The following is a 27,032-nucleotide window of genomic DNA, read 5'->3' on the forward strand; positions in this document are numbered from 1 at the left end:
CCACTCCTCCAAACACTCGAGCTACAGCAGCGGGTGGCCCTGTAGGGACAATTGCAGTGAAAGCCGTTTGCTGTTAAATACTTGGGTGGACAAATTTAACATAGGGAGGATACTGAGCTGGATCAGACCGACCATGCCTTTTTGGCTACAGTTGCCTCTATCCCCAATGGGTTGTCCATTGCAAAAATGTTGGTCCTTCCTAGGCTCCTTTTTTTTGCTGCAATACCAGTGATACTGAAGAAACCATTCTTTGCAGATTTTCAGCAATTTCTCACAGCACTCATATGGGGCAATGGGAGGCGTAGAGTGGCAATTAACATATTGTATGCCCTGCTGCAAGAGAGAGGGCTAGGGGCACCCAGTTATGAGCTTTACTATGCAGCAGGGCAATTCTAGTAGCTGAAGCGCTGGCTGGGAGAGCTACTGAATCCTGGGAGTACTAAGGCCCAAATCGAACTGGGTGACTGTCCGTTATTGGAATAGGTATTGAGCACTCAGTCTCAGAGAGGCAGTAATAATGTACTGCTGAAAGTTGCTGTGTGGTGCTGGAGAAAATATGTACATTAAGGAGAAAAGGCAAAACCTTATGCATCTAATCTTCCGCTGTGGGCACCACCACACAGTATGCACCTGACCTGGTTGCACCAACTACAGCTACAGAACTTGAGGTCAGGGGACCTGGTAGTGGGTGGGAGGTTGCACTCATTTGAGGATCTGAAGGCCAAATATGACTTGGGACCTAGACAATTCCTTTTATAATCTGCCCTACGAGTGTCATGGGTAATATGTGGGTCTCAGAACTAGAAATGGTTTTAGATTAGAGGTGAACAAAGCAGGTAATAACAGGATTGTATGAAGCTCTACTGCAAAGGGCCATAACAGGATCACAAGCTATCAAGCAATGGTGGGAAGACTATCTGGCGACTGAAGCGCCATTGACTTAATGAGTTCACTGCTTGGGATCGACTAAGGCTGTATCTAGGAGTGCTAAGTTTTGTTTCACTTAATGTAATTATGTACATCAAGCTTATCTAACCCCAGACAGGATAGAGAAAATGTACACTAATGCACGATGCACCTGTCCTTGATGCCCCACGGAGGAAGCAGACTTTCTGCACATGGTATGGACTTGCCTGGTAATAGCTACGTTCTGGAGGGAGACAACACAATGTATCTCAGAAGTTACTACTTCTGTCACAGGTTCCCCTTAGCTGCTTGCTAGAGGTGTGTACAGTCACTAAATAAACAAAGAAGCTTGTCTGCTTCCAGAGCCTGGCTCTGCTGCTTGCAAAGTGTTGTATAGCTAGGATGTGGAAATCCAACACAGCTCCAGCATTACAGCTGTGATGGAAAGATGTGGTGAGATGGGAGTTATCAGAGCTGGCAGTACGTGCAGACACTAGAGCAATGGGAGATTAATATTTTCAAAAATGAAACAAAAGTCAGACACACAGCCAACGTGAATGGAGAGCCTGGTTTCCATGTAAGCAAAACATCAGGCTGGGGCCAAGCATGTGAAATGAGAGGAAGATGGAAAGCGGGGAATTTGGAAATAACAATGTGCCTTGGCAGGCAGATGAGTCATGTGGCGCATAGTGGGGGAAATGAGGGAGGTGGGAGAAAACAATAGGATGATATGCCTTGGATGAGTGGTTCAGAGGGAAGGCAAAATGTGTTCAAGTTGTTTTTCTGGTTCATTGGTTTGTTATACGCTCACTGAGTTGTATTCAAATAGTGGTATCCTATCTACACAACCATGAGTGTTAAAGCAAGTGTCAATTGATGTGCTACACCTCTGTACCACCTGTCAGATATGTTCCCATGTCAATATTGACATGTATGCATGTTACTCTGTGATATAACAATAAAGATATTTAAAAGAAAATAGGCCCCAATGCATGTGCGCTCACCTAAAACATATAGAAAATAGCTATGCTTCTAATTGGCACATTTAATTTACCAATAGGCCTTGAGTATATGGTACAAAGTGTACCCAGGGTCACCAGAGGACTGCAGCTAATATTGTGCCATCACTAATGTGACAATGCAAAACATGACTGTTGGCCTGTCACAAGGAACTAAAATCTGCAGGTTCAAATTGCAAATTCAACCTATCAAATTAACCCCTTTTGACAGGGCTAAATCCTCCCTTTAAATAGGAACAAGTCATCCCTAAGTAAGCCTTGATGCCCAATACGGCAGGGTGTAAGATATTTAAAAGTAGGAGATGTGAACGTTTATTTTAAAACATGCCCTCACAATGACAAGGCCTCGAAAGCTATTTTCATTGTAGCAGGGCAAGCTGTTCCAAAGAAACGCATTGGGAGTTAATATTAAAATTAAATAAAAAAAATATTCTTGGACTTTTCAACATGTTTCTTACAGGTCCATTCATTGGTAAAGTATGAATTGTAATAAATATTTTGCTAAAGGTATTTTTAAAAAGCAACCTTGTGCCTGCTTACAGCCTCTAGAAGCCTGCTTGCATGAGCTTTTAACTATCACCAAGTAGCTGAATAGCTCCTTGATTAGAAGTGAATTTGCTCCCAGAGCTGAGTCAAAAGCATTGTGTAAGTAGGGGTGTGTGTGTTCTGTTCCTCCGACAGGATGACCATCTGGGTAATGCCCAGGGGCTTAATTATTTTCAAATAGGCCTAACATGTTACAGGATGATGTAGCTAACACCGGGACCTGTCCCCTTGTTTGTCCTTTTAGCCAGCTATGCACCAATCCCAGTGGGAGAGGAGCTGCTCCAGAACTGGTTTTGAGGGACCAGAGAGAAGGGCGTGTTGATGTCTGTACTCACACCTCTAGGGTATTCACGGAGCACTGCACAAGAGAAGAAAGGTTCTGTCATCTTGATTTTAGGTAACTAGGGGCACTGCGGGATAGTCTGCAGTAGGGCACACAGAAACTGCTTCAAAAGTGGGCAGGTTACTCCTGAGAACTTTCCCCTATTAATTAAGGAGGGGGAAGGAGTCATCCCTACCCACAGGCTACTGCCAGGCATAAATGTGGCACCCATTAGCAGACTCAAAGTGTCAGTTGTCTGATCTCCTGCTGCAGAAGCCGCAAGAAGCCTACTTTTCTGAAAGAAGCCAGCTGATCAGTTTAAACTGAACCTGCCCTCGAACCTGATGGTGGCTTTTGTGGAGTGAGTCCCAATTATCTTATATTGTGCAGTATTCTCCAGATCTTTTTTTCTAAACCAATGTAAGCTGGCCAAAGGACTCTCTGTACTTTACACCTGCTAAGCAGTTGTCACATGGTTGTTCTCTTCTCTCTTAGAATGGACATATCCCTAATTGGCACTTTTAATTTGCTTGCAAGTCCCTAGTAAATGGTACTACATAGGAACTATGCATTAAATGCTACTTGTAGGCTTCAGCACTCATTGTGCAACCCGCAAGTGGCACTCTAAAACCTTTTTCCAGGCATGCCACTGCCGGCTAGGAGTGAAGTTGTAATCTATCATTTCGACATGGCAAAATGAACATTTTTCTTGGCTTAAATCTTCCTTTTCAAAGCTTATACATCACTCCTAAGACAGGCTTTCAAAACTCAATGAGCCGGGTGCATTTAAAAGGTAGGTCATCTATATTTAATGTTTTACATGTATTCGTAGTGAAAAACATCCAAAGTTATTTTTCACTGAGGCAAGGCTGGCTCTCCCGTAGGTTAATTCTGGTTCACACTATTAACATTAATAAGTGCTAAATTTGGTTTGGGAATAACTATAAAAATTGTTCATGGACTCATTTTGATACTAATTTAAAATCGTACTCACTGGTGTAGTTGGAGTTTATATTACTATTTTGGAAATTACGCTTTTAGAATGTTGTCATTTCACTGCCTAAAACCAAATGTCTTTTCTGCCAGTGCCCACCTGTCACCTGACCTCAGTTTGCTCTCTTGGTGAGATGTGTATTGTTCCCAGACAGTGGACAAAGGACTACGGGTGTGAGGACGGGGCCCCTCCACATGGACAGGTTTCCCTGGTGGCTGTGCCCAGCTTCTTCCTGAGCTTCAAAGAATACCTACCATGTCACTTGCAGATTAAGCTCAGACCTAGGCCTGGCTCTCATTTGTTTCTCTAATCAGGCTGACGCCAAACACATTAGGGGTAGAGTAACTGAACAGTTATTTGTTAAGGAGTGGCCAAAGGCTTCCCCCTGCACCCACAAGCTGGCATTGGGCACAAAAGTGGACATCATATGCCTCTCTTCAGAAGACTCCTGGACCTGTGAAGATCAGAAGAAGGACTGCCTGCTGTCTGAAACCTGAAGGACCATTGGACCTACTTGCCTTGAATCCAGGACCCCTGCTGTGACTCCAAGGGTCAGTTAGCTGGCTTCCTGTTTGAGCTGACACTGCCCTGCATACATGTACCAACTAGACCTATCCTGGAAACTACTGCTGGCCTCTATTGGATTGAGCCTAACCTTTAGGTGGTGATCCCTAGGTTTGGGTCCCTTATCTGTTTTAGAGTGTACTCCTTCTGTCCCCCAAACTGTAAGAAGTAGGACCTTAGAAACATTTTGGCATTTTCCTGCCAGGAGAACTGAGAGAGTCTAGATAGCCAATGAATCGCCGGTTGGCTTCAACTTGCTGGTTTGCCTTGCTAAAGGACATCCGACTTCCAGAAATGTTTTGAAGTCCAAACATAGGGAGCTTCATCAAGACTGATGCTGAGAAGCATTCGATCGAAGACAATGCCCTACCAGTCACAAACTTCACCTGCTCAGAGATTTCTGTGTATAAACTTCACCTGCTTGGAACTTTCCCGCCTTTATCAATGATCACATTGGGACCAGTTCTTCAGCAACCCAATGTCTTCGAGCCCCACTTCAAGTCCAGCTTGCCCTGCTGATGACTCATCGATGACTACCTTTTCTAAAAAAAAAAGTTTTCTAAGTGAGAAGATAAACGTTCCACTGGTATGACCCACCCTCCAGCGCATTTGGCCTTAAACTTTGACTTTGCCCTGGTGTAGTGCCCCGACAACTACAGTTGGGTGGTTTAGAGTTTTTCCTGTGTTGTTTTTTCACTTTGGTATCATTTGAGTGCTGTATAAATAGTTTACACATTGCCTCTACATTAAGCCGGACTGCTTTGTGTCAAGCTACCTGAGGGTTAAGCACAGTTTTATTTAGTGACTTTAGTGGTTCACTTTGACAAAGACCATGATTATTATTTGAGTTGGGCTCTCACCACTCTCAACTAATACTCCAATTTCTTACAATTCCTGAGCCCAAATGCTCTTCCTGAGGCCCTGCAACCTTGGCTTGTATCAGAATGTACTCCTGCTCCCTAAATTTAAGATTGGGATTTAGAGATGATTTGTAAATTTTTTGCCTTGAGAACAGTTATGGGACTGGGACCAACCAACCAGCCAATCCAATGAGGGTGCATTGCCGATATGCCTGGCTTAAGTGCACTTGCTAGGGTGCACATAAGGAGCTCCTACTTTGTAAATTATAATAATACATTTATGATTATATCTAAACAATTTGAGGTATATTGGGTGCTCTCAGAGAATTATCATTCAGATGCCATACACTGTTGGCGGAAATGACCATTAACTTGTTCCATATATAATCTATTAAGATTACAACTTGCCCACTATGGGCATGACGGAATGTTAAAATAGAGCATTACAAATTGATTTACACTGATAATTGGGATTGTATTTGCTATGTAATGTTCACCATACATTTCAATGTTATGTGACAATTACCAATTATTTCCATATTATGGGCTAGTACATAAGAGATTTAATTATTTGATGGTGACAGTATGTGATTTTTTTTTTTATAAAAGAAAAGTAAGATTTTTATAATATTTTTTATGAAATCTTAACAATCATTAACATTTATGTGTGTAAGGTTTAATGTTATTTTGTTTCATTTGTCACTATACTGTACCATTGATAATATTGAACTGAATAGTAATGTGCACTTTAAGAGATTTGGTATATATTCATTGTGCCAGCAGCAAGCATTCAAAGATGGCGGTGATGTTTACATGTCTCAGAGGTCAGCTTTTTATGTACCATTGACAATATTGAACTGAATAGTAATATGCACTTTGAGATATCTGGTATATATTTATTGCGGTGATGTTTACATGTATCATAGGTCTGTTTTTTATGTACTGCTGATAATATTGAACTGAATAACAACATGCACTTTAAGATATCTGGTATATACTCATTGTGTCAGCAGCAGCCATTTAAGATGGTGGTGATGTTTACATGTATCAAATGTAAATTTTTTATGTTTACTACACCTATTTAATGAAGTAGAAGATGTATTAGGATCATGTGATCAATGCCACGATGCCAGCAGAAATGCGTCTGTTTGAATAAATCCTTGCACATTGTTCCTGAGTGAGCGTTGCTGTTTGTTTGGAAGTGAGAAGGTAAATTTCCACTTGGTATGACCGACCCTCCAGTGCAGTTGGCCTTAACTTTAGCCTTCGTCCTGGTGTAGTGTCCCCAACAACAACAGTTGGGTGGTTTGGGGTTTTTCCTGTGTTATTTTTTCACTTTAGTACCATTTGAGTGCTGCGTAAATAGTTTACACATTGCCTCTACATTAAGCCTGACTGCTTTTTGTCAAGCCACCTGAGGGTTAAGCACAGGTTTATTTAGTGACTTTAGTGGTTCACTCTGACAAGGACAGTGATTATTATTTGAGTTGGGTTCCCGCCACTCCAATTTCTTATAAGTCCTGAGCCAAAGTGCTCTTCCTGAGGTCCTGGAACCTTGGCTTGCATCAGAATGTACTCCTTTTTCCTAAACATAAGGCTGGGATTTAGAGTTTGTTTGTTAAATGTTTGCCTTGAGAACAGTTATGGGACTGGGACCAACCAACCAGCCAATCCACTGGGGTGCATTGCTGAAATGCCTGACTTCAGTGCAGTTCCAGCTATCGTCTTCTCTGCAGCAGCATATCTGATTCAGCTGGACTGACAGCCATATGATGATGTCAAAATCTTTTGAGCTACAGCCTGCAGCCTTGCCCTAAGTGTCTAATCCCAAAGGTAGAAAACTTCTCTCGGTCCAACGCCAAACAGCATCTGGTGAATTTCTATGGTTAGGTACATTTAAAATGTGAGCCTAACTATAACGTCCCTATAACCTTTGTTTTTTTCAGTGAACGTCCCTGTAACCTTTGTTTTTTCAGAGAATATATATATAATAATATAAATAATGATATATTGTAACGTTATTGTAACGGGACATTATATATATTTTTTCCAGTGAATATATATACATTCACTTAAAAAAACAAAGGTTACAGGGATGTTATCTCAAGTAACTATAACTCATGCCCTAAGGTGACTATAACTCATGCCCGTCCATGCACAATTTTACTGCAGATGTTATAGTGACATTATCAGTGATGTTATCTAAGATGTCATGAGTGCCCTAATTTGTGGATGAATTAGCAGTGCATGGCGAGACCACGAGTTATAGTTACCTTAGGGCATGAGTTATAGTTACTTGAGGTAACTCCAACTGGTGAATTTCTATGGTTCCGTACATTTAAAATGTGAGCCTAACTGTAACACCCCTGTAACCTTTGTTTTTTTAAGTGAATGTCTATGTCTTTTCTATTGTCTTTTTTTAAATATATTTCTTAACTATAACATCCCAGAAACCTTTTTTTTTTAGTGAATTTCTATGTTTTTTTAACGTTCAGTAATTTTCATGAATTAACATTCATCAACTAACCACAGCCGAGCATGATCTTTGGCAGTGCGCAGCGGTGGTTAGCCACATGCCCTGGCAGAGTCCAACCCTGTATAAGCAGCCAACTGTGCATGGCATTCACCCATGTGAGCCAAGGTTGCCCGCAAGACTTGGCCTGCAGCCAGACCCTGCCGCCAACCCCCACTAACCTCCCAACCCATGGCTGTGCACAGACCTAGGGTTGTGCACACCGGGAGTTAGCTGCGGGGTCTCTGGGAGTGAAAATAGGTGTGAGAGGGTCAAGGGTATAGCTTCAGGGGGTATTTCGGGGTGTTACATCCCCCCAATACATTTATTTTCTAATTAATAGTTTGCTACAGGAGCTTTTACGCAGGTCTGGTGGGGTGTCTGTCGGACTTTCCCAGGATGTTTTACATACTGACAGAAAAAACACACACACGCTCTCTCCATTCTCTGTTTTGAAAGTCTTCAAAAATGTTGGTAAGTTTATAAAGTAATGTGTTTTCTCTCATTTAGCACCCTTACCAAGCAGCATTTCTCTCCCTTTCCACTCCCTCTTAAGACCCTCTTGTGCTCCCTGCCCCCGCCTTTGTAATTTAAAAAGAGTAAGATCACCTTTCAGAATGAGACTTAAACATTTGTAGTTAAAAAAAACATAAAGGAGGGAAATGACCAGGAACACACCTTGTCTCAAACAGTCAACACGCATTGTGAAGGTCTGCGAACCTTCACAGTGGAGCTATTCAGGTTCTTTTTATAATATATATGTTTTTTAGCCCTTTATGGGCTATCTGGGACCGTGGGGGGGGGGGGGGGGGTCAAGGCCTCCCCCACATCCCTGACTGTATTTATGTATTTAATTTGTAGTATGCCCTTAGAAGGCTATCTGGGACTCCGTGGGGCCTCAAGGCCTCCCCCATGGTCCCTGACTATGGCCCTTATAATGACATTGTGATAAATTCTGAATACCGCGGCGTGACTGCCGCCAACATATCGCCACAGTGGTGTGCCAGATTATGACACATACACACAAAACCGACAGAAAACAGCCACAACCACAAATCCGCCAGACCCACTGAACGTGATAAACTGTTGGTTCTACCATCCATACCGTTACGCCACCATTACATCGAAATAATGACCCCCAAATCACCACAGTGGACATTCAACGGCGGTAAACCTTTGGGGGAGCACACTGCCAAGGCAGATATGGCCACCCAAAGACAACATTGGCCAGATTAAAAAACCCACACCTGATACAAATACACACACCTCACACACCAACCAGTAGCACTACAAAAGAGGTGGAACAACCTACAGGGGAAAGTGCATTCTACTGCAGCAAGGCACCAGCTTGCCATCAGGAGGACTGGCGGTGGACCTCCACCTCCTCCCCCACAGCAGACAGCATGGGAGGAGCAAGTTTTGGCAATACTGCATCCTGAGGGACTCACTGGAGTAGCCGGAGGAGTGGACACTGGTGAGTCAACATTTACTACATATCACCCCCCATACCTGCATGCCACCACAACCCTTCACCCTGACTCCCATCATCCCACACAGCGCACCACCCCAATTAACAAACCTAAATGCCAAACCTGGCATGCCATACCTACTGCATGCACATCCCTTCCAGCTCTGCATGCACACCCACCACCAATGCATGCACAGCATGGAGAACTAACAATCCCACAATCCATCACCATGCACTACCATAGGTGGGAGGACAACTACTTAGTCATTGGGAAAGCTAGGAATGTGGAATATGTCACAGACATTTACCATAATACATCACTTACATCCCCACAAGTACCCCAGCCAATGTCAGTGGCGAGGAGGTGCCACGGCTACCCAGTCCCTCACCAGAAGTTGCCCTCAGTGATGACAGCAACTCAGGAGCTCTGGATCTGGATGAACTCCCTGGCCCATCAGGGACCACTGGTCAGTCAACTACCCTATTCCACAGCCAGTCCACCACAAAGCCCCCCCTCAGAATCTAACACCACAGCAGCCAGCCAACACCTCCAGACCTCTGTCCGCAGGACAAGTCAATCAGTAGTGTGCCCACCTGTACAGGGACCCAAGTCCACACCACGCAGTCAAGACAATCAGGGTCCTGGTGTCAGTGGGAGTGGACACACCGTTCAGGGGACACAGGCACAGGGGGCATGGACAGTCAGAGAACAGCTGTGCACCAGGGGGAAGACAGGCCCAAGGACCCCACTGCCCAAGGAGTCTCACAAATGTCATGGGGGCACACCAACGATCCCAGGACAGGATGGGCCAGGTGATCAGCATCATGCAGGAGAACCAGCAGCTGCAGGGGGTACACCACCAGTAGGTAATGCAGCAGTTGCAGGGCCTACATGCCAACATGGCCTCCATTGTAGGGGTGCTGGGTGACATGGCCAACACCATGACCAACACTAGCCACTCCACCCAGCAGCCATCAACATCTGCTGCAGCTAGTGGACAGGGGGCCCTGCCACAGGACCCACAGGCCACTAGCACCCCTCCACCTGCAGAAAGTGAACCACAACGCAAACGTTCCCTGCGACCCAGACAGACACCAGTGGTATGGTACAGCATCAGGAAGACTTACAGTTCTGTTTCCATGGCTGCTGCGTAGTCCTCTGAGTCCCTGGAGGTGAGTGTCTTATTTTACATGATGTATTTCCACCAGGCTTTTGGTGGCATTGCTACCTACCCAGGAATCCTGGCAGTGTGCTATGCCATAATATGGTGGGCAGATCCTTGTCTTTCCCCTGCCTGTGGGTGGCTACAGCCGTGTTCAGTGGTCGTACCGCACTGGCGGTTGACGTGGTATATTGGCTGTATATGGGAGGGATCACCGCCATGGTCATTATTGGGTGGTCATTACTGCCGGCCTGTTGGCAGGACTAACGCCATCACCGGCGTGTGGGTCACCTGACCGTCAATGTCATAATGACCACCTTTATATTTTTTATTTATGTTGTAAAATGCCCCTACGGGCTATCTGGAACAGCGGTGGGAGCCTAAAGGCCTTCCCAGCAGTCCCATTGCTCCAGAAAGCAGGTAAGCTTTTAACATAAGCTCCCTGGTTGCTGGAGAAGTGCCTTCATCTCTGTTCAGTACACGCATATCTGTGTGCAGGTAACAGAGATGAAAACTCAGCTTTTCCACAGTAGGATCTGTGTGACAGGTCCTGCTGTCAAAAAGCAGAGTGTTGGCTGTGGCTTGTCTGCAGCTGTCAAAGCTTCAGCCAAACCACAGCAAACAGCTATGTCCTGATGGTAGGCACCCTGGAGCATAGCAGGAGCAGGCCCTGAGGATTGGTGGTCCCCAGGGCCATCAGTGGCTCCACAAGGGGGGCTACGTGGCCCCCCTCCAACATGGAAGAGGTCCTGGGGAGGTGGTGAGCCCCAGGGCTATGGAGGTAAGAATTGGACCCATTTAACTTTATTATTATTGCCCCAGGGAGATGGTGGTCCCTGGGACTGCGGGGGGGGGGAAGGCAGGTGCCCCAGCCTATCTATTAAATATAGCCCCAGGAAGGTGGTGGTCCCCGGGGCTGCAGGGGGCCATGAGGCCCCCCAGCATTAATGTTGTTTGAAGCCCCAGGGAGGTGGCGGTGCCCGTGGCTGTTGGCGAGGCTGATAGGCCTCCCCCACATAATTTTAATTTAGGCCCGAGGAGATGGTAGTCCCTGGTGCTGCAGGGAGGCTCGCGGTCATCTGCTTTAATCTTGATCATCTCCCTAGGGAAGTGGTGACCCCCAGGGTAGCGGGTGGGGGCCGGGCAGTTCCCCGCTCATTATCATAAAAATGCCCCGGGGATGTGGCCCACCCAGAGGCTTAAAAAAGACAAAGGCAGGAGCCTGTGCTTATTTCCTTTCCTTAATTTACAGCAGATTTGCAGAATCACCGCAACTCCCGCTATAATTTTAAATAAAAAAATGCTTTTTACCCCATGGGGGGGATCCCTTTGGGACCTCAGCACCAGATCTAACGAGAGTCAGAAAAGATTTGGCACTATACCCAGGACAAGGTTTTCATAAATTAGCAAAATTAATTAAATTTAAAATGTTTTATGTACTTGTAACCCCCAAATGAATGGTAAAAACTCAAGAGATTTTTCTGGGCTAGATACTGATTATTATAATTTGGACCCAAAAAACACAATTTCAACTAGCAGTGATAATAATACCAACATATTTTACTTCACTGTGAAGGTTGTCAGACGCTTTATGGATTCATAAAACACCAGTAGGCACAAAAAACATACACATTAGGCATACATTACAAATGGCCCCTTAACCCCAATGAATCCGGTAAAAATTATTCTAGTGGCAGGGAATAATATGGATTATTCAGGTAACTCATATAATTATGTGTAAGGTAATTATGTGGAATTACCTAAAAATTCCGCAGATTAAGCGGAATTATGCGACTACAGTATTTTTGCTTTTAGACCAAAAATGCACCCTTGCATCCAAAATGGATGAAGGAACGCATTGTGCACTAAGAAATAGTGCTAAATGCAACAGAACACGAATAGCGAGAGCAACTGCTGTCACTGACTAAATGTGCTCTTGGGGTAGGATTTTTACCCATCTTTGTCCCGGAATTAGGGACATTTTTCTTAGCGCAAATCACCCTTGCATCCATTTTGGATGCAAGGACACATTTCTGTGGCAAGAAATATCACTAAATAGAGCAGGCCAAGAAAAGCGAGCAGCCCCTTGTGCTCGCTAAATTTGCTTTCGCATTATGATTTTTCTCCCAATTACATGCGCAGGAGCAATTATGAGTAATTCTGTATCAAAGAGTAATGCAGAATTACTGAAATTACTCCAATTACTTCACAGTAATTGAAATCCCAACCAGGCTTAACAAAGGTAGTGAACCAAGCCAGACCTAACAACTTGTAAAAGTAAACTTTTTTCACCATCTCAAGGGGGGGTTGGCGTTGTGCAGAGCACTGACTGTTGGACTTTAACTCACTGCCTCCACCTCACACTTAAAAAAAAAAACGAAGGTTGTGAGCTTCTGCCAATGCCCTGCAGAGGTCTCATACCTAATACTGGAAAATAACTGTGCAGATCTCCAACCAATTATCAGAAACAATGCTCCCTATTCAGGTTTCCAATCAATTGTGTGCACACTGTGTAATATCAGCACCTCACCATGGACAATGTGAGGGAAGCCAATATCGTAGGACACACAATGGCACCATGTGAGGTCGACGGTCTGCTAAACATATGTGATAGTGCTGATTTAGAGTAGTATTATCACAAACCATCCTCTGATTTGCACGGGAAGAGCTGAATCCATAGGAGAACCTGTCAGTGGATCCACCTATAGATTTATTGCTAGTTCCACACATTACATACTTAGTGGCATGACACAAAACAGCTGGAAGACGGGGACAGGCATAGCTGGGTGCACAGGCATGTCACTCTATATCCCCAATGTTTTACAAATATAGTTTATTGCCATTGTCAGTCCGAGAAAACAGTGATCAAAACATCGGCAAATAATGGCAGGTATGTCAGTGTACACAATATTCTGCAAAGAAAAAGGAAATCATAGTAGTTTAGTCTTAAGTGATACAGCAACCTGGGGAAACGCATGGTGAATATGTAGATCAGACTTCCATTATACAGTTTTAAGTCCCCATATGAGGGAGATGGGTCAGATCAATACATTCCCCCAATTAACGCCAGTAAAAAACATCCGTTTTACACCAATGATCAAGATTGTACAAACTCAAACATGCCTGAACAATCTAAAAAAATGGAAAAACTGGGGACCTCGGAACCTGAGGATGGCCTTGGGAGCTCAATGGCACAATCTATATGAGAGCAAAGAAAGGAGGTACAAAGTGGGAGGTGTCAGGGGCATCTATGTGTTGCTGTATGTATGAGAACACTCTCCACTATGTCCTCCTCTGGGACATCTAGGAGCAAGGTCTCATCTTGTGTGCGACAGGCAGAGAAATCCCATTTCAGGTGCTCCCTAGGGCAGATTGTTCTGCAGCCAATCCATGCTGTGTGAGGGCCCAGGAGTGCTGCGGGTCCTATCAGGATCAAGGAAGTGCATCCACCTTGTCTTGCAGTTTGAGCACAAATGTGTCCATTAGGGTGGCTGCACCCTGCTCTCCCTGTGTAAGTGAGTCATGTGCCACAATGTCAGCCTTGGCTGTGGCCCACCTAAGCACAGCCCGGAACCAGCAGGCTATCAGGGTTGGCTGTGCTGCTTTCCATGACATGGCAATTAGTCGTGTAAAGAGGGTCATAGCTAGGATGGCAAGTTTTTGATAATATTTAGTATGCTTTGTGTGCTTGGTGATTACAGGTAAGCAGAGCAGGGGGTCAGGTGGGAGTTGCACATCCACCACCTTAAACACACATTCCATAATTTGCACTCACCTCGGCACCAACGGGGTGCATTCCCACACCATGTGGCGGAAGGTTGCATTGTGGTGGCCACATCTGGAGTACATTGGGGCCACCCCTGGATTCATCGTATGTAGCCGGTGAAGTGTGAGTTAAGTGTGATGCAGATAGTTGAACTGGATAAACTTCAGGCGAGCATTGCAGACACCCGTTTTACCTGTTCAAATGCCACTCCCACTGCCTGTCAGTCAGCACTATTCCCAGACAAGCGTCCCAGCGGGACTTGTCGAGCAGCACAAGATCAGCACCTGCGGCTTGTAACCATTATAGCCTCACGGCCTAGACCGTGCATCACTATACAGTGCAACCCATGACGGGGTGTTGGGGCCTCTTGACGCACCAGCCAGTTGTTACTCTACACCTCCATTAGCAGTAACATGCATTGAGAAGAACAAGCATTACAAATCCATGTATACTTCATATGTGGGAGCACGCAAATACATTAAAATGCTACAGACCACGTGTTGCAATGCTTGATTTTCAAGCACAAAGTGATTTAGTATGCTTTGACGCAGCCAAGGCTAACACATTTGTGGGGCAGATAGAAAATTATTGATTTAGATGTTTTGTATAGCGCTCTCTTTCTGGTGACTTCAGGGTGTTTAGTGGTGCCAGAAACAGCGTACTGTTCAAGCTTCAAGGCAGGTAGAGTGCAGTGAGATATGAAGGGCGTTCCCTTGTAGACAGTTTTCAGCTGCAGCTCAGGTATTGAGGGTATTAGACTTAAATCATTCTTTGAAATTTTAGTTATGGGAAGTCTTGATTCAGGGGTACTGTGGCTTTGCAATTAAGCACATGCTCAGGACCTTTAAGAATATAGAGTTTTGTGAGCGTAACTGAACTAGATTTAAAGTGGCTGATTTTTGGTTCCTCACATGCCACTTTATCAGATAACTAGGACCCTTTTTCCACAGAGCTTGGGCATGATTTTATTTTAAGTAAAAATGTTTAAAAAATAACGATTTAAGGAGACAGACTTACATCCACTTCCTCGCAAAAGGTGGCATTGGGGCCATATTGTAGCTGGCACTGGTGATGTACATCATACAGCACACCAGGAGCGATTATCGGTGGCTTCATCTCGGTTTTTGCTGGAGCATCATTAAGGCAAAATCCTAGTCCGCGGCTAAGGAGCAATTAGAACAAAACTTTGTTAAAAATGCATTGAATATATAAATGTAATTAGTGTAAGACATCATCAACAGTAATGCCCCCTCCTTCATAGTTTCTTTAACTATCACATGTGAAATACGCTTGAAAGCAATTCAGAAAACTTAATCTTAATAATACTGTGCAATTATATTTGCACTGTAGTGTGCTTAACTGTCAACACATTGCTTAGCAGAAAAAGTGAGTGTGCAAGAATTTTTCTCACCCTGTGTTTGTTATATCATTATGTGACTGTCTTTGGCTAGTTTTTATACACAAAATCTAATATTTAATATCATATGTGAAAATCACAGTACAGGGTTAGCATTTTGCTACAAATTGGCCATCATTATGTTGCGGCTGGTGATTTAATTTTTAAAGTGGTAGAGAATAATTCTAGTCACAATCCCACCCATTATTTTCAAAATATAAAAATATAAGAATTACCTGGAATGTGCCAAAACAAACCTTTAGGATAAAGCTCCTGCTTCAATATGCTATGGTTGGCTCTCTGAGGCCAAGAAGAACCTCCAGAATTCTACCACAATCATATTGTTATAGATGTTAGGTGTTTTCATGAGCAAGAATTACTTCCTCTATCTAAGGGCCATCATTTTGCCATGAGTTCCCTAACCTCTGCCAAGATTTACCTCCAGTATGCCAGTGACAACAACTCCCTTGTGTTTTCTCATAAGCCAAGAATGATCTTGATCATGCAATGATCAGTGGCTCACATGCATAAAACACATTAACTATTACTCACACCTGCTGAGTTACAAGGACTCTGCTTTGAGCTCATGGAGGACAGGCACTCTATTTTAAGAAAAAGGAATCAGTAGGGCCTTCAGCCCACTAGGCCCTGGTGCAACTGCATCTGATTCACCATTAATATCCATGCCCCTGATTCACTCCAACTCCATCACAATCACCACGCACGTCTCCTAACTCACTTATATTCACTTTCACTTATTTATACTGGTTCTCACGCTCTATCACTCTCACTGATGCTCACTCACTTTAACTCTCATTCACATTCTCAAACACACTAACACACACTGAGTCTCATTCAATCACATATCCAACAAGGAGCCAGACAGAGCAGCAGGATCATAATGTACCCACCTCAAGTCCTCTCCCAGCTTCGTCATAGTACTGGAAGCATGGCACTAACAGAAGCTAGGACAACGTTTGGATCCTGCCCCTGTTGCTTGATATTGTTCCATGATAGCCTCAGGGGTGCATGGATGTGCACCCTGGCAGCCCCATTTGAGCAGAAATGCTATCCTGCCTGAGACATGCTTGGTATGTCTACTAAATAAGCTGGATTTTGTCTGTGTGAGGGCAACGCAGTTGACTTATGCTCCTTAGACATGCACACTCCAGACATTCACATACAGAGTGCCATATTTTAATCTGCATTTTGTAAATGGATCATGTCACAGTCCCTTTAGCACCCATTTAACAGTTGCGTGTAGTGACACGGGGCAATGAGTGGCATCTCACAGGAGGACTGTTCCCTGAAGTCTCTGTTAAGGAGCCAGCATAACTCATATTACAAGTTAGTCAGAATAGGGTGAAGTATGTACCACATGTGGAATATAGCACTTAGGGCCTCATTACGACTTTGGTGGTCGAACTATGCCAACTGCCAAAGCCGCGGGGAGAAGACTGGTGTCATACCAATGGCCTCCCCCAGTCGTATTACAAAGTTCCCGCCAGTCAGCCTAATGGGAGCCAAGGCCAATACAATAGTGCACGGCACCCTTTGAATGTGCACTGTCTGCAAAGCAGACAGTGCGCATTCCGAAGGTGCTGGGCAGGGGGCTCCCTGTACTGCCCATGACATGGTTGTGGGAAGTGAAGGGTCCCCCCTGTTGCCCCTGGCACTCCCTTTCTGCCAGCCTTTTCATGGCAGTTGACCCGCCATGGAAAGGCTGGCAGAAAGGGGACTCGCACTAAGCACAGCGATGCAGAACACAGCACCACCGTGGCTGAGCACAAGTCCAACCACCAGGGTCGTAACGTGACAGTCAGAGAACCTGGTGTGCCATCGCATATGAGGGCCTCAGTCAGCATTTTTAACTTGCAAATGAGGCATAATATACACGTTTTGACTTTTTTACTGGCCTTTCTTCCTGTTAAAGTTCGACTGGTCTGACGTGATAGAATGTACCATGGGAAAATTGCTAGGGAGTGAAATGATCATAAACATTCTAATTCTGAAAACAATTATTTGTACACGGATCAAAAGTCAACACTGCACTAGTAATGGCAGCCAACGTGTCTTCATTTTTACAGTGCCAATTTATATTGAAGGCCATCGGGTACAGGAACATTTTCTAGTCATTAGAAGGTTGTATGGCAATACATCTAAGTCAGTAATGTTGACTTTCAAAAATCCTCATTGCTATGCGATACAGCGAGGGGGTATCAATTAAAATCCACATGTAGACCGCTTCCAGTACTAGGAGACCACGCTTCATAGAACACCTAATAGAGGGGTTTACCATTTTGATCGTTCATCCGGGTTCCTTTTTTAAATGTTGCTTGTCTGAGCAGTGGGAAATCATCCTGTTCTGAGTTCTCGTGCATGCCACCAGTGCCTAGCGACACACAGTGGATGGGCATTCACATGCTGGACTCACAACAATTCCTGGACCACTGCACAGGACGAGGCATTGTTCTAGAAAACTGACGTTTTTGTTTCTTCACCGATTATATGTTTTTAATCTACTTATTTAGCATGGGCAACATGACATTTCTAAAAGAAATGACATTAGGACAATAGTGCAAAGTATGTGAGGTGGATATTGTGCAGGACATACATATAAATGCAGGAGACTTTTTTTGAGCTGTTCTATCAAACAGGTGACTCATATTAATCTGAAGAGATGCTCTTTATAACACATGCATCTTGAATGATGTGTACAACAATTAGTGTCAGTCTCTTGTACGGACAGAAAGGCACCCGGACAGCAAAAATATTACCCCGTCTCCTTGCAGCGCATGCCAAATGTCCTGCCAGCTTCCAGACAAGCTTAGGAGAGCATGACAGAAACAAATCAATTCGTTTAGCTGCCAAGAAGTTGAAGAACAATTTTAAGGAGAAAAATCCCTCATCATGGCCCTGGGCAGCTGCTCTAGATCTTATATTTTTCAGACACATAACATTACCCGAGGCTTGACAACACCTCTGAGGCTGTCTAATTAAATTAAACTTGGATGTCTGCCCTTGACGCCCTTGATTTACAATGTTGCTGCTCGAGCACTAGGGACTGCATCAGAATACATTAAACAGTATTTGTTAAAAATGTGGACCGCTCTCCATGTGGTCTCTTTACATGTATATTTATAGGAGATGCGTGCTTGTGCCTTGGAATGGCACCCTTTGATACAGAAGAGAATGTTCACTTTTTGGCAACTGTTGCAAGCATGCGGCTGTGCAAGCAAATATTTAAGATGAGAGGTCTAAGCAAAATAAATCCGTTTAAAGTGTTGTGTATTAGAGCATTTTTAAAGTGCAGGACGTATTATAGTTCTTGGAAGGATGAAAGTAGTTATTTTAGTCTTAAAATCCCGGATTTTTACCAGAACCACCCTCACTTTGTAAAATTCAAAACTTATGGGTTTGGGTTGAAAGGTGTATGAGTGTTTTTGTGGGAGTGTGTGTAATGATATTGTGTGGTGTTGAGTGGGGTGTGCATGAATGGGTATTATTGAGGAAGACTGAGGTGTTTAGCCATATATTCCATCTAATGCAATATGTTCGTGGTCAGTTTGGTTAGAGAAGGGCTTCACTCCCTCCTGAACTTCTCTTTTTCCGAGGTGTTTCTTCAATTACTACAATTTGATTTTGTGTTCATTTGTGTCAGGCTACTATATTACTCATGAGACCCCTGAACGGCCTTTATAGTGGCAAATTAGGTCTTCTTGCTTTCTGTTGTACTTTTTTGCTTATGCTTGGTCATCCCCAATCTTTTTGCCTCCTGCCTCCTATTTTTACTGACCTGTTGCTGTTGGCTTTTGAACTCTGAGCACTTTACCACTGCTAACCAGTGCTAAAGTGCATATGCTCTCTGTGTAAATTGTAGGTGATTGGTTTATCCATGATTGGAATATTTGATTTACTAGTAAGTCCCTAGTAAAGAGCACTAGAGGTGCCAGGGCCTGTAAATCAAATGCTACTAGTGGGCCTGCAGCACTGGTTGTGCCACCCACATAAGTAGCTCTGTAATCATGTCTCAGAACTGCCACTCCAGTGTCTGTGTGTGGAGTTTTAACTCTAAATTCTTCTTGGCAAGTGTGCCCACTTGCCAGGCCTAAACCTTCCCTTTTCCTACATGTAAGGCACCCATAAGGTAGGCCCTAGGTAGCCCCAAGGGCAGGGTGCAGGGTATGGTTAAGGTAGGACATATAGGGGGTCATTCTGACCCTGGCGGTAATTACCGCCATGGCGGAGGTCGGCGGTAGCACCGCCAACAGGCTGGCGGTGCACCGCTGGGCATTCTGAACGCGGCGGTTCAGCCGTGGCCAGAAACGGAAAGTCGGCGGTGTCCCGCCGACTTTCCGCTGCCCTTGAGAATCCTCCATGGCGGCGGAGCACGCTCCGCCGCCATGGGGATTCTGACACCCCCTACCGCCATCCAGTTCCTGGCGGTTCTCCCGCCGGGAACAGGATGGCGGTAGGGGGTGCCGCAGGGGCCCCCGTAAGAGGGCCCCAAAAAGAATTTCAGTGTCTGCCTAGCAGACACTGAAATTCGCGACGGGTGCAACTGCACCCGTCGCACCTTCCCACACCGCCGGCTCAATTCTGAGCCTGCGTCCTCGTGGGAAGGGTGTTTCCCGCTGGGCTGGGGGGCGGACTTTCGGCGGTCGCCCGCCAGCCCAGTGGGAAAGCCAGAATGACCGCCGCGGTCTTTCGGCGGGAACCGCGTGGCGGGCGGCGACCGCCGTCCGCCACGGTCAGAATCACCCCCATAGTAATGTGTTTTATATGTCCTGACAGTGAAATATTGCTAAAGTCGTTTTTCACTGTTGCAAGGCCTGTCCCTCTCATAGGTAAACATGGGGGCTACATTTAAATCTGATTAAAGTGTAGATTCCCTTTGGGAGCGGATGGACAATGTGGAGTTTGGGGTCTCTGAGCTCACAATTTAAAAATACATCTTTTTAGTAAAGTTGATTTTGAGATTGTGTGTTCGAAAATGCCACCTTTAGAAAGTGAGCATTTTCTTGCTTATACCATTTCTGTGACTCTGCCTGTTTGTGGATTCCTTGTCTGGGTCAGTTTGACAGTTGGGCTGGTTGCACCTCACACTAGACAGTGACACAAAGGGAGCTGGGGTGTAGTCTGCATTTCCTGATAAGCCATCTGTGCTGGGAGGGAGGGGAGAGGTGGTCACTTACACCTGAAAGGGCTGTGCCTGTTCTCACACAATGCAGTCTCCGACCCCCTGGTGAGTGTCTGGGGCCTGGCCTGGGCAAGGCAGGATTTTGCATTTAAAGGGACTTTACTTTGAAATAGGCCTTCTTCAAAGGAGAAATTGGGTATAACAAGGGCACCCAAAACCCCAGACTTTAGATCACTTCTGGACATCAAGAGGAACCTATGCCTGGAGAAGAGCTGAAGAGCTGAGGAGAAGTGCTGCCCTGCCTGTGACTGTGCTTTGTGGAGCTATCCTGCAGTTGCTGCTTCTGCCAGAGTAAGAGGGCAAAGACTGGACTTTGTATGCCTTCCATCTTGTGAAGAAATCTCCAAAGGCTTGATTTAGAGCTTGCCTTCTGTTGTTTGAAGTCTCAGGACAGCAAAAACTTCTCTATGCCAGCATCTGCAGTCTCTGGAGAGACTCCTACTCTGACAAGTGGGGCCCTATCCAGTCCCTGGGCCCTTGAAAGGAAAGCTGGTGAAAATCCAAGGAAATCGACTAGAGACGACTTTGGACCGATGCCGCTGCTAAATCCAGTGACGCCGCCTGCAACCGACTCCGTGATCTTCGCTGGAATGCGACAACCTTCGCAGGTCCGACGCCGCTGCAGCCCCGCTGAAGTCCGCAACTCCGTGGAAGTTGCCGCACCATGTCGTGACCGACGCCGGGCGAAGTGCGCAGATTCAATGTTTCGCACAGACGCCGCGATCCCCGACTTCGCGCATCGACTTGTTTTGACTCTTCACCAAAGGTACTGTACTTGGGGGTCTACGCCACTGCGTGTCCGGCGCCGCTGGTGTCAGCTTGTTGGGAATGACTCCATCACGGCGCCGTGTTAACACCTCATCGAAGCATTTTGTGTTTCTAAGCGCTATTTTTGAGTGTAATCTTTACAAATTCATAACTTGACTTGTGTATGTCCGATTTTTTTAGTTTTGGTCTTGTTTTGTTTAGATAAATATTTCCCATTTTCTAAACTGGTGTTGTGTCATTTTGTAGTGTTTTCATTAAGTTACTGTGTGTGTTGGTACAAATACTTTACACCTAGCACTCTGAAGTTAAGCCTACTGCTCTGCCAAGCTACCAAGGGGGTAAGCAGGGGTTAGCTGAGGGTGATTCTCTTTTACCCTGACTAGAGTGAGGGTCCTTGCTTGAACACGGGTTAACCTGACTGTCAACCAAAGACCCCATTTCTAACACTTTCTGTTCATGACAGTTCCTCCTTGACCTTAAAATCGGGAAAGCAAGAAGGTGCCTAATTTGTGACTCACATGTTCATCAAATACAGTTTAAACATAACGTTGTCAATCAAATGCATTACATGTGGTGTGACAAGCGATATTAGGTAGCTATTTCCAGATAGGAGAGAATTACAGCTCTGGATGCAATCATTAATACTGCACATGGAGGTAGCATATACACAGTCAATGTGAAAGCCATGAACTCAACATGTAGACGCAAAGCACTTGCCAAATATCTATGGGGTGGGAAGCCTGTAGGGGTATGGCGCCATAAATCTCAAAATGTGTGTACAGGTGGTCAGTTCCGGTAGCCAATGAGCAAATCTAGGAGGAAGTGTTTCCTTTCTGTTTTCCCACCAGTCCCACCAGTAGGGTAAGTGCCAAAAATCACCCCTAGGAATAGGAGACATCTTTGACATTGCCCAGCAGGGCAATCGCTGGGTTATCATTAACTCAAAGATGTCATGTTGTTGATTTCTTGATTTAATTTAAACCAATATATTTGGATGGGGGACATGCCATGTGCACAAAATGTACACCAGGGGCCTTGCAGCTCCGTCAGCTAGATTCTCTTGCCAAACCAAACCTGACCATTTACTTTGGCATGTAACACACCGTGTGTGAGAACTTAAGAAGGAGAAGGTGAGTTCTGCCATTTGACAAGAATTGTTGATCCCGCAGTAGTTGATCCAGCATGTGTCTGGGCTAGCATGACCTAGTTCAATGTCCCAGCCCTCTTTGGTTTGGAATGGAGCAGTTGTGTATTTTAGTTATGAGTTTATGAGTTATGAGTTTAGTTATAAGTTTACAAGGGCTAGGGATAGTTAATATCATTGTCCGAAGTGAATATTTGAGTGGGTTCTGCTGGGAAGGAGGAATAAGCAGCACTAAGGGAGCTGCGGAGTCTGTTATACAATAGGCTAGTCGGTTCTGAAAACCTCCCCAAAAGAAAGGAATGCAGGGCCAGATGTAGTAAGCCGTTTGCATGTCGCAAACGGCAAAAATCGCAGTTTGCGGCATGCAAACGGCCGAACGCGATGCTCATTCCCAAATTGCGAGTCGGTACCGACTCGCAATTTGGGAATGTGACTTACAAATAGGAAGGGGTGTTCCCTTCCTATTTGCGACTCGCATTGCAATTCAGAGTTGCTTTGTGACCGCGAATGCGGTCGCAAACCAACTCGCAGTTACCACCAGTGTCCCACTGGTGGTAACTCATTCGCCAAAGGGAAGGGGTCCCCATGGGACCCCTTCACCTTTGTGAATATCGACAAAAATATTTTTTCAGAGCAGGCAGTGGTCCTATGGACCACTGCCTGCTCTGAAAAAAACGAAACCAAATGGTTTTGGTTTATTTTTCATTTTGCAACTCGTTTTCCCTTAAGGAAAACGGGCTGCAAAATGAAAAAAAAAACTGCTTTATTTATAAAGCAGTCACAGACATGGAGGTCTGCTGACTACAGCAGGCCACCATCCCTGTGAGTGCAGGGACTCGCTATGGGGTCGCAAAATGCGACCCACCTCATGAATATTGATGAGGTGGGTCTTTGCGACCCCATAGCGAGTCGCAGTCGGTGTCTGAGACACCGTACTGCGTCTGGATTTGCGATTCGAATTTGTAAGTCGCACCGACTCGCAATTTCCGGATCGCAAATCCGGACCTTCCTACATCTGGCCCTTAGAGTTTACAAGTAGAGCCAAGAGACCTTTGGACTATAATTGCAGGATGAATCTTGGTTCAGAGGTCAGTGCTAATTGTGGATTATATATAAGAGGAATGTCTGGGGAATGCATGTCGGAGTAGTCTATAATTGTGGCAAGTCTGGCCAAGATTGTTATTGAGCTTGAACATGTGGATTTCAGTGTGGACTGTGCACACTTTAGCATTACTGCTTAGCACAGTGGGATTGGGGCAGTCAGTCCTGCTTCAATATTCTGATAGGGAGATTGGCAGTTTTGTGTGCTCAGTAATGGGCAAAGTGCACCTGTGCAAACAAATAGTACTATTCAAAATTGGGGGCTCCCATCCCCTATCCCTGTACGGGACCTGTAATTTGGCACAGGCTACACTGAGCTGAGGACCAGCCAAGTACAGCTTTATCATAGAAATCAGGGTCTTTTATTATTAGGAGAATGTTAACAGTATAGAGAGAAATTATTAGCCGCTGCATACAAAATAGAGTCCATTTTGAAAGTGGAGCTGCCTAATTATGCAAGCGAGGGGCTCTAGTCAAAGGGCAAAAAGAATTAGTAAAATGGGAAACCCTTGTAGTATACTAGAATCCATCTTTACTGAACTTGACAAAATCCGGCACTTAAGTATTTTGAATTTATCAGGTTTGATAATTAGCACACATTCAGAGTTTTGCTCACACTTATTTGGGAATAGCACCCTCATTCTTGTGGTTACTACACCAAAATCTGAATTTCCAGTGTTAATTGGTATTTTACTAGCTCTAAATTTTGCATACTTGACCTGCCAAAATGTACCTGGAGAAAAGTGTGGGCATGTGGCGATTGCCACACAACCTGGAATTCGAGAATGTGTGGTAAGACAATTTACCCCACTTACTGGATCCAGCATCACTACCTCTGCAGAGTTGAGTGCCCGTTGCTTATGTACACTTTCTGTAGAACATTTTGCTGCGTACAACCGTAATTTATTACTACATTTCTACCTCTTTTTATCACAGGTAACCCTTCTACATATATTTTATGTGGTGAACCATAATGCTGATATTTCTTTTTGAAATTTTCACTATAAAGTCTTACTCCCTCTGACATATGCATTAAAGTCTAATGCATACATTCTCACTAATTCTATGTGCAAGTATTATGCTTTCCAGAAAACCTTCATGGCCTCAATTAAATTTTGACAAGGAAGTGGTATCACAAGTAACTGGCAAATCTCTTGTCTGGTTGGTCTGTCAAATTACGAGGCGGGCAACACACAAATTTTCCAGCTGCGGCAGCTCAGAGAAACACTTGGTCTAACAGTCCATTCACCATTGGACCGCCAGGTCACAGTGGCAGTTATCCTACCTTATTTAGGATGGGGTGATCATCACTGATTGTTCGTTCACAGGACCACTGTTCCGTACATGATGGCCCAGGGATGAAAAACATTCTAACATTCCCTGTGCATCAGAGACATATTTGGGGGTTTTGTCACTACAAATCAAAAGAACATGTGTCGCTGGGCACTTCAACTTAGAGGCCTGTCTGACTTTCAAAGGTAATGAAAGTGCCTTTGCTGCATTTTTGGATGTACTTTCTTTACAGTGCTTTCTGCCAAGCTGTTGGGATCTATAAATATAGTATGCCACCAATGGGACCTCTGCTGACCTTGAAGGCTGTTAGGTTGCTCAAGAGGGTCTAAATGAGCCCATCATCTATCACTAATTCCACAATTACACAATTCTTCAGAAGAAATATGTTCTGTACATTCCAAATGACACCAATGATCTAAATGAATTGATAAAACAAGAGATGATTTCCTTTAATTATTGGGGAACATCATGTTATAAAAAAGGGTTTGTGAGTACCTGAATTGTTCTCTTCACCTAAAAGTACTTTACTGACCCAATGAACTAGATATAGGTAATGATCCTCTTTTTCTTGCAGAGCTTACTCGTCTTTGTTAGGACTATTTTGGCCAATTTGAAACTTGAAGTAATGACATGAAAGTGGGTGATGTGGGGCACTATCTCAAAAGGTCAATACTTTGGTTTTCAGGAATAACAGAAATAGTTTGTATCAAAGTCCATCTTTGTAAATTAGTATCTTTTTTTTGTGTGAAAAAGGTTTTAAAAGCTGACCAGAACAATTCACAATATTTGTTGGCAAGTCGATTTCTGTATATGTGGAATAAATGATGATTCAGGGGTAATGTGATTCAACTGAACCTGAAGCGCTTTCATGTAGCTTCAAATGTACCCCTTTCAACGCAAAATGCGCTGTTGTCCGTTTACTTGTTGTTGACTTTCTATCCATGTCTGCTGGCTTTTAAGTGAACTGCAAATCATCATCTTGCTAATTATTGTTTGACACCTGATTATGTTTCCTTTTGGTCTCCTTAGCTAGGATTTGGTTGAGAGTAGAGAAATCCTTTCTGGACCTAACTCCATCTATGTTCCTCATCATAATGTGGTGGTTTACATCTTCTTCAAATTCTATGCAAAATCTGTCTAGAAGAGACAGACATTGCTGTTTTTCAAAATTGTCATGTGCACTTTAAAACTACTTTATCAGGGACATCACTGACATGTTGCTTTTATAGTATTGGCCATGTAATATCATTTTCTTACTAGAACAAAGGCAGAGAGAGCACAATTCCCGGCAAACCAGCACACAATTTGCCAAGATGCATTGTGGTAAATCTTAAAGAGCTACTCTGAACTGAAGAAGGACAAATATCCTGAAACACTTTGTTAGAAATGGGGGTCTTTGGTTGACAGTCAGGTTACCCCCTGTTCAAGCAAGGACCCTCACTCTAGTCAGGGTAAAAGAGAATCACCCTCAGCTAACCCCTGCTTTCCCCATTGGTAGCTTGGCAGAGCAGTAGGCTTAACCTCAGAGTGCTAGTTGTAAAGTATTTGTACCAACACACACAGTAACTTCATGAAAACACTACAAAATGACACAACACCAGTTTAGAAAAATAGGAAACATTTATCTAAACAAAACAAGACCAAAATGACACAAATCCAACATACACAAGTCAAGTTATGAATTTTTAAAGATTAAACTCAAAAATAGTGCTTAGAAACAAAAATGCTTCGATGAGATGTTAACACGGCGTCGTAACGGAGTCGTTCCCAACAAGCCGACACCAGCGGCGCCGGACACGGAGTCGTGTAGACCCCCAAGTACAGTACCTTTGGTGAAGAATGGAAACAAGCTGATGCGCGAAGTCGGGGATCGCGGCGTCTATGCGAAACGTTGAATCCGTGCACTTCGAGCTGCGTCGGTCACGATGTGGTGCGGCGACTTCCACGGAGTCGCGGACTTCAGCGGGGCTGCTGCGGCATTGGGCCTGCGAAGAGCGTCGCGTTCCAGCG

At 44.5% G+C, this 27,032-nt stretch overlaps 1 protein-coding gene across 3 annotated transcripts in view; it reads right to left on the reverse strand.

The window, feature by feature from the left end:
• The window catches only part of ADAMTS12 (ADAM metallopeptidase with thrombospondin type 1 motif 12), a 3,732,731-nt gene that overhangs the window by 1,720,993 nt on the left and 1,984,706 nt on the right, over window positions 1–27,032 (reverse strand). For all 3 annotated transcript variants that reach the window (XM_069220543.1, XM_069220552.1, XM_069220534.1), the window contains one exon: window positions 15,138–15,282. In XM_069220543.1, coding sequence (XP_069076644.1) covers window positions 15,138–15,282 — 145 coding nt within the window. The remainder of the gene's footprint in view (window positions 1–15,137; window positions 15,283–27,032) is intronic.

The sequence above is a fragment of the Pleurodeles waltl genome, chromosome 1_1, assembly GCF_031143425.1.
Source record: "Pleurodeles waltl isolate 20211129_DDA chromosome 1_1, aPleWal1.hap1.20221129, whole genome shotgun sequence".
In the NCBI taxonomy this organism is placed as follows: Eukaryota; Metazoa; Chordata; class Amphibia; order Caudata; family Salamandridae; genus Pleurodeles; species Pleurodeles waltl.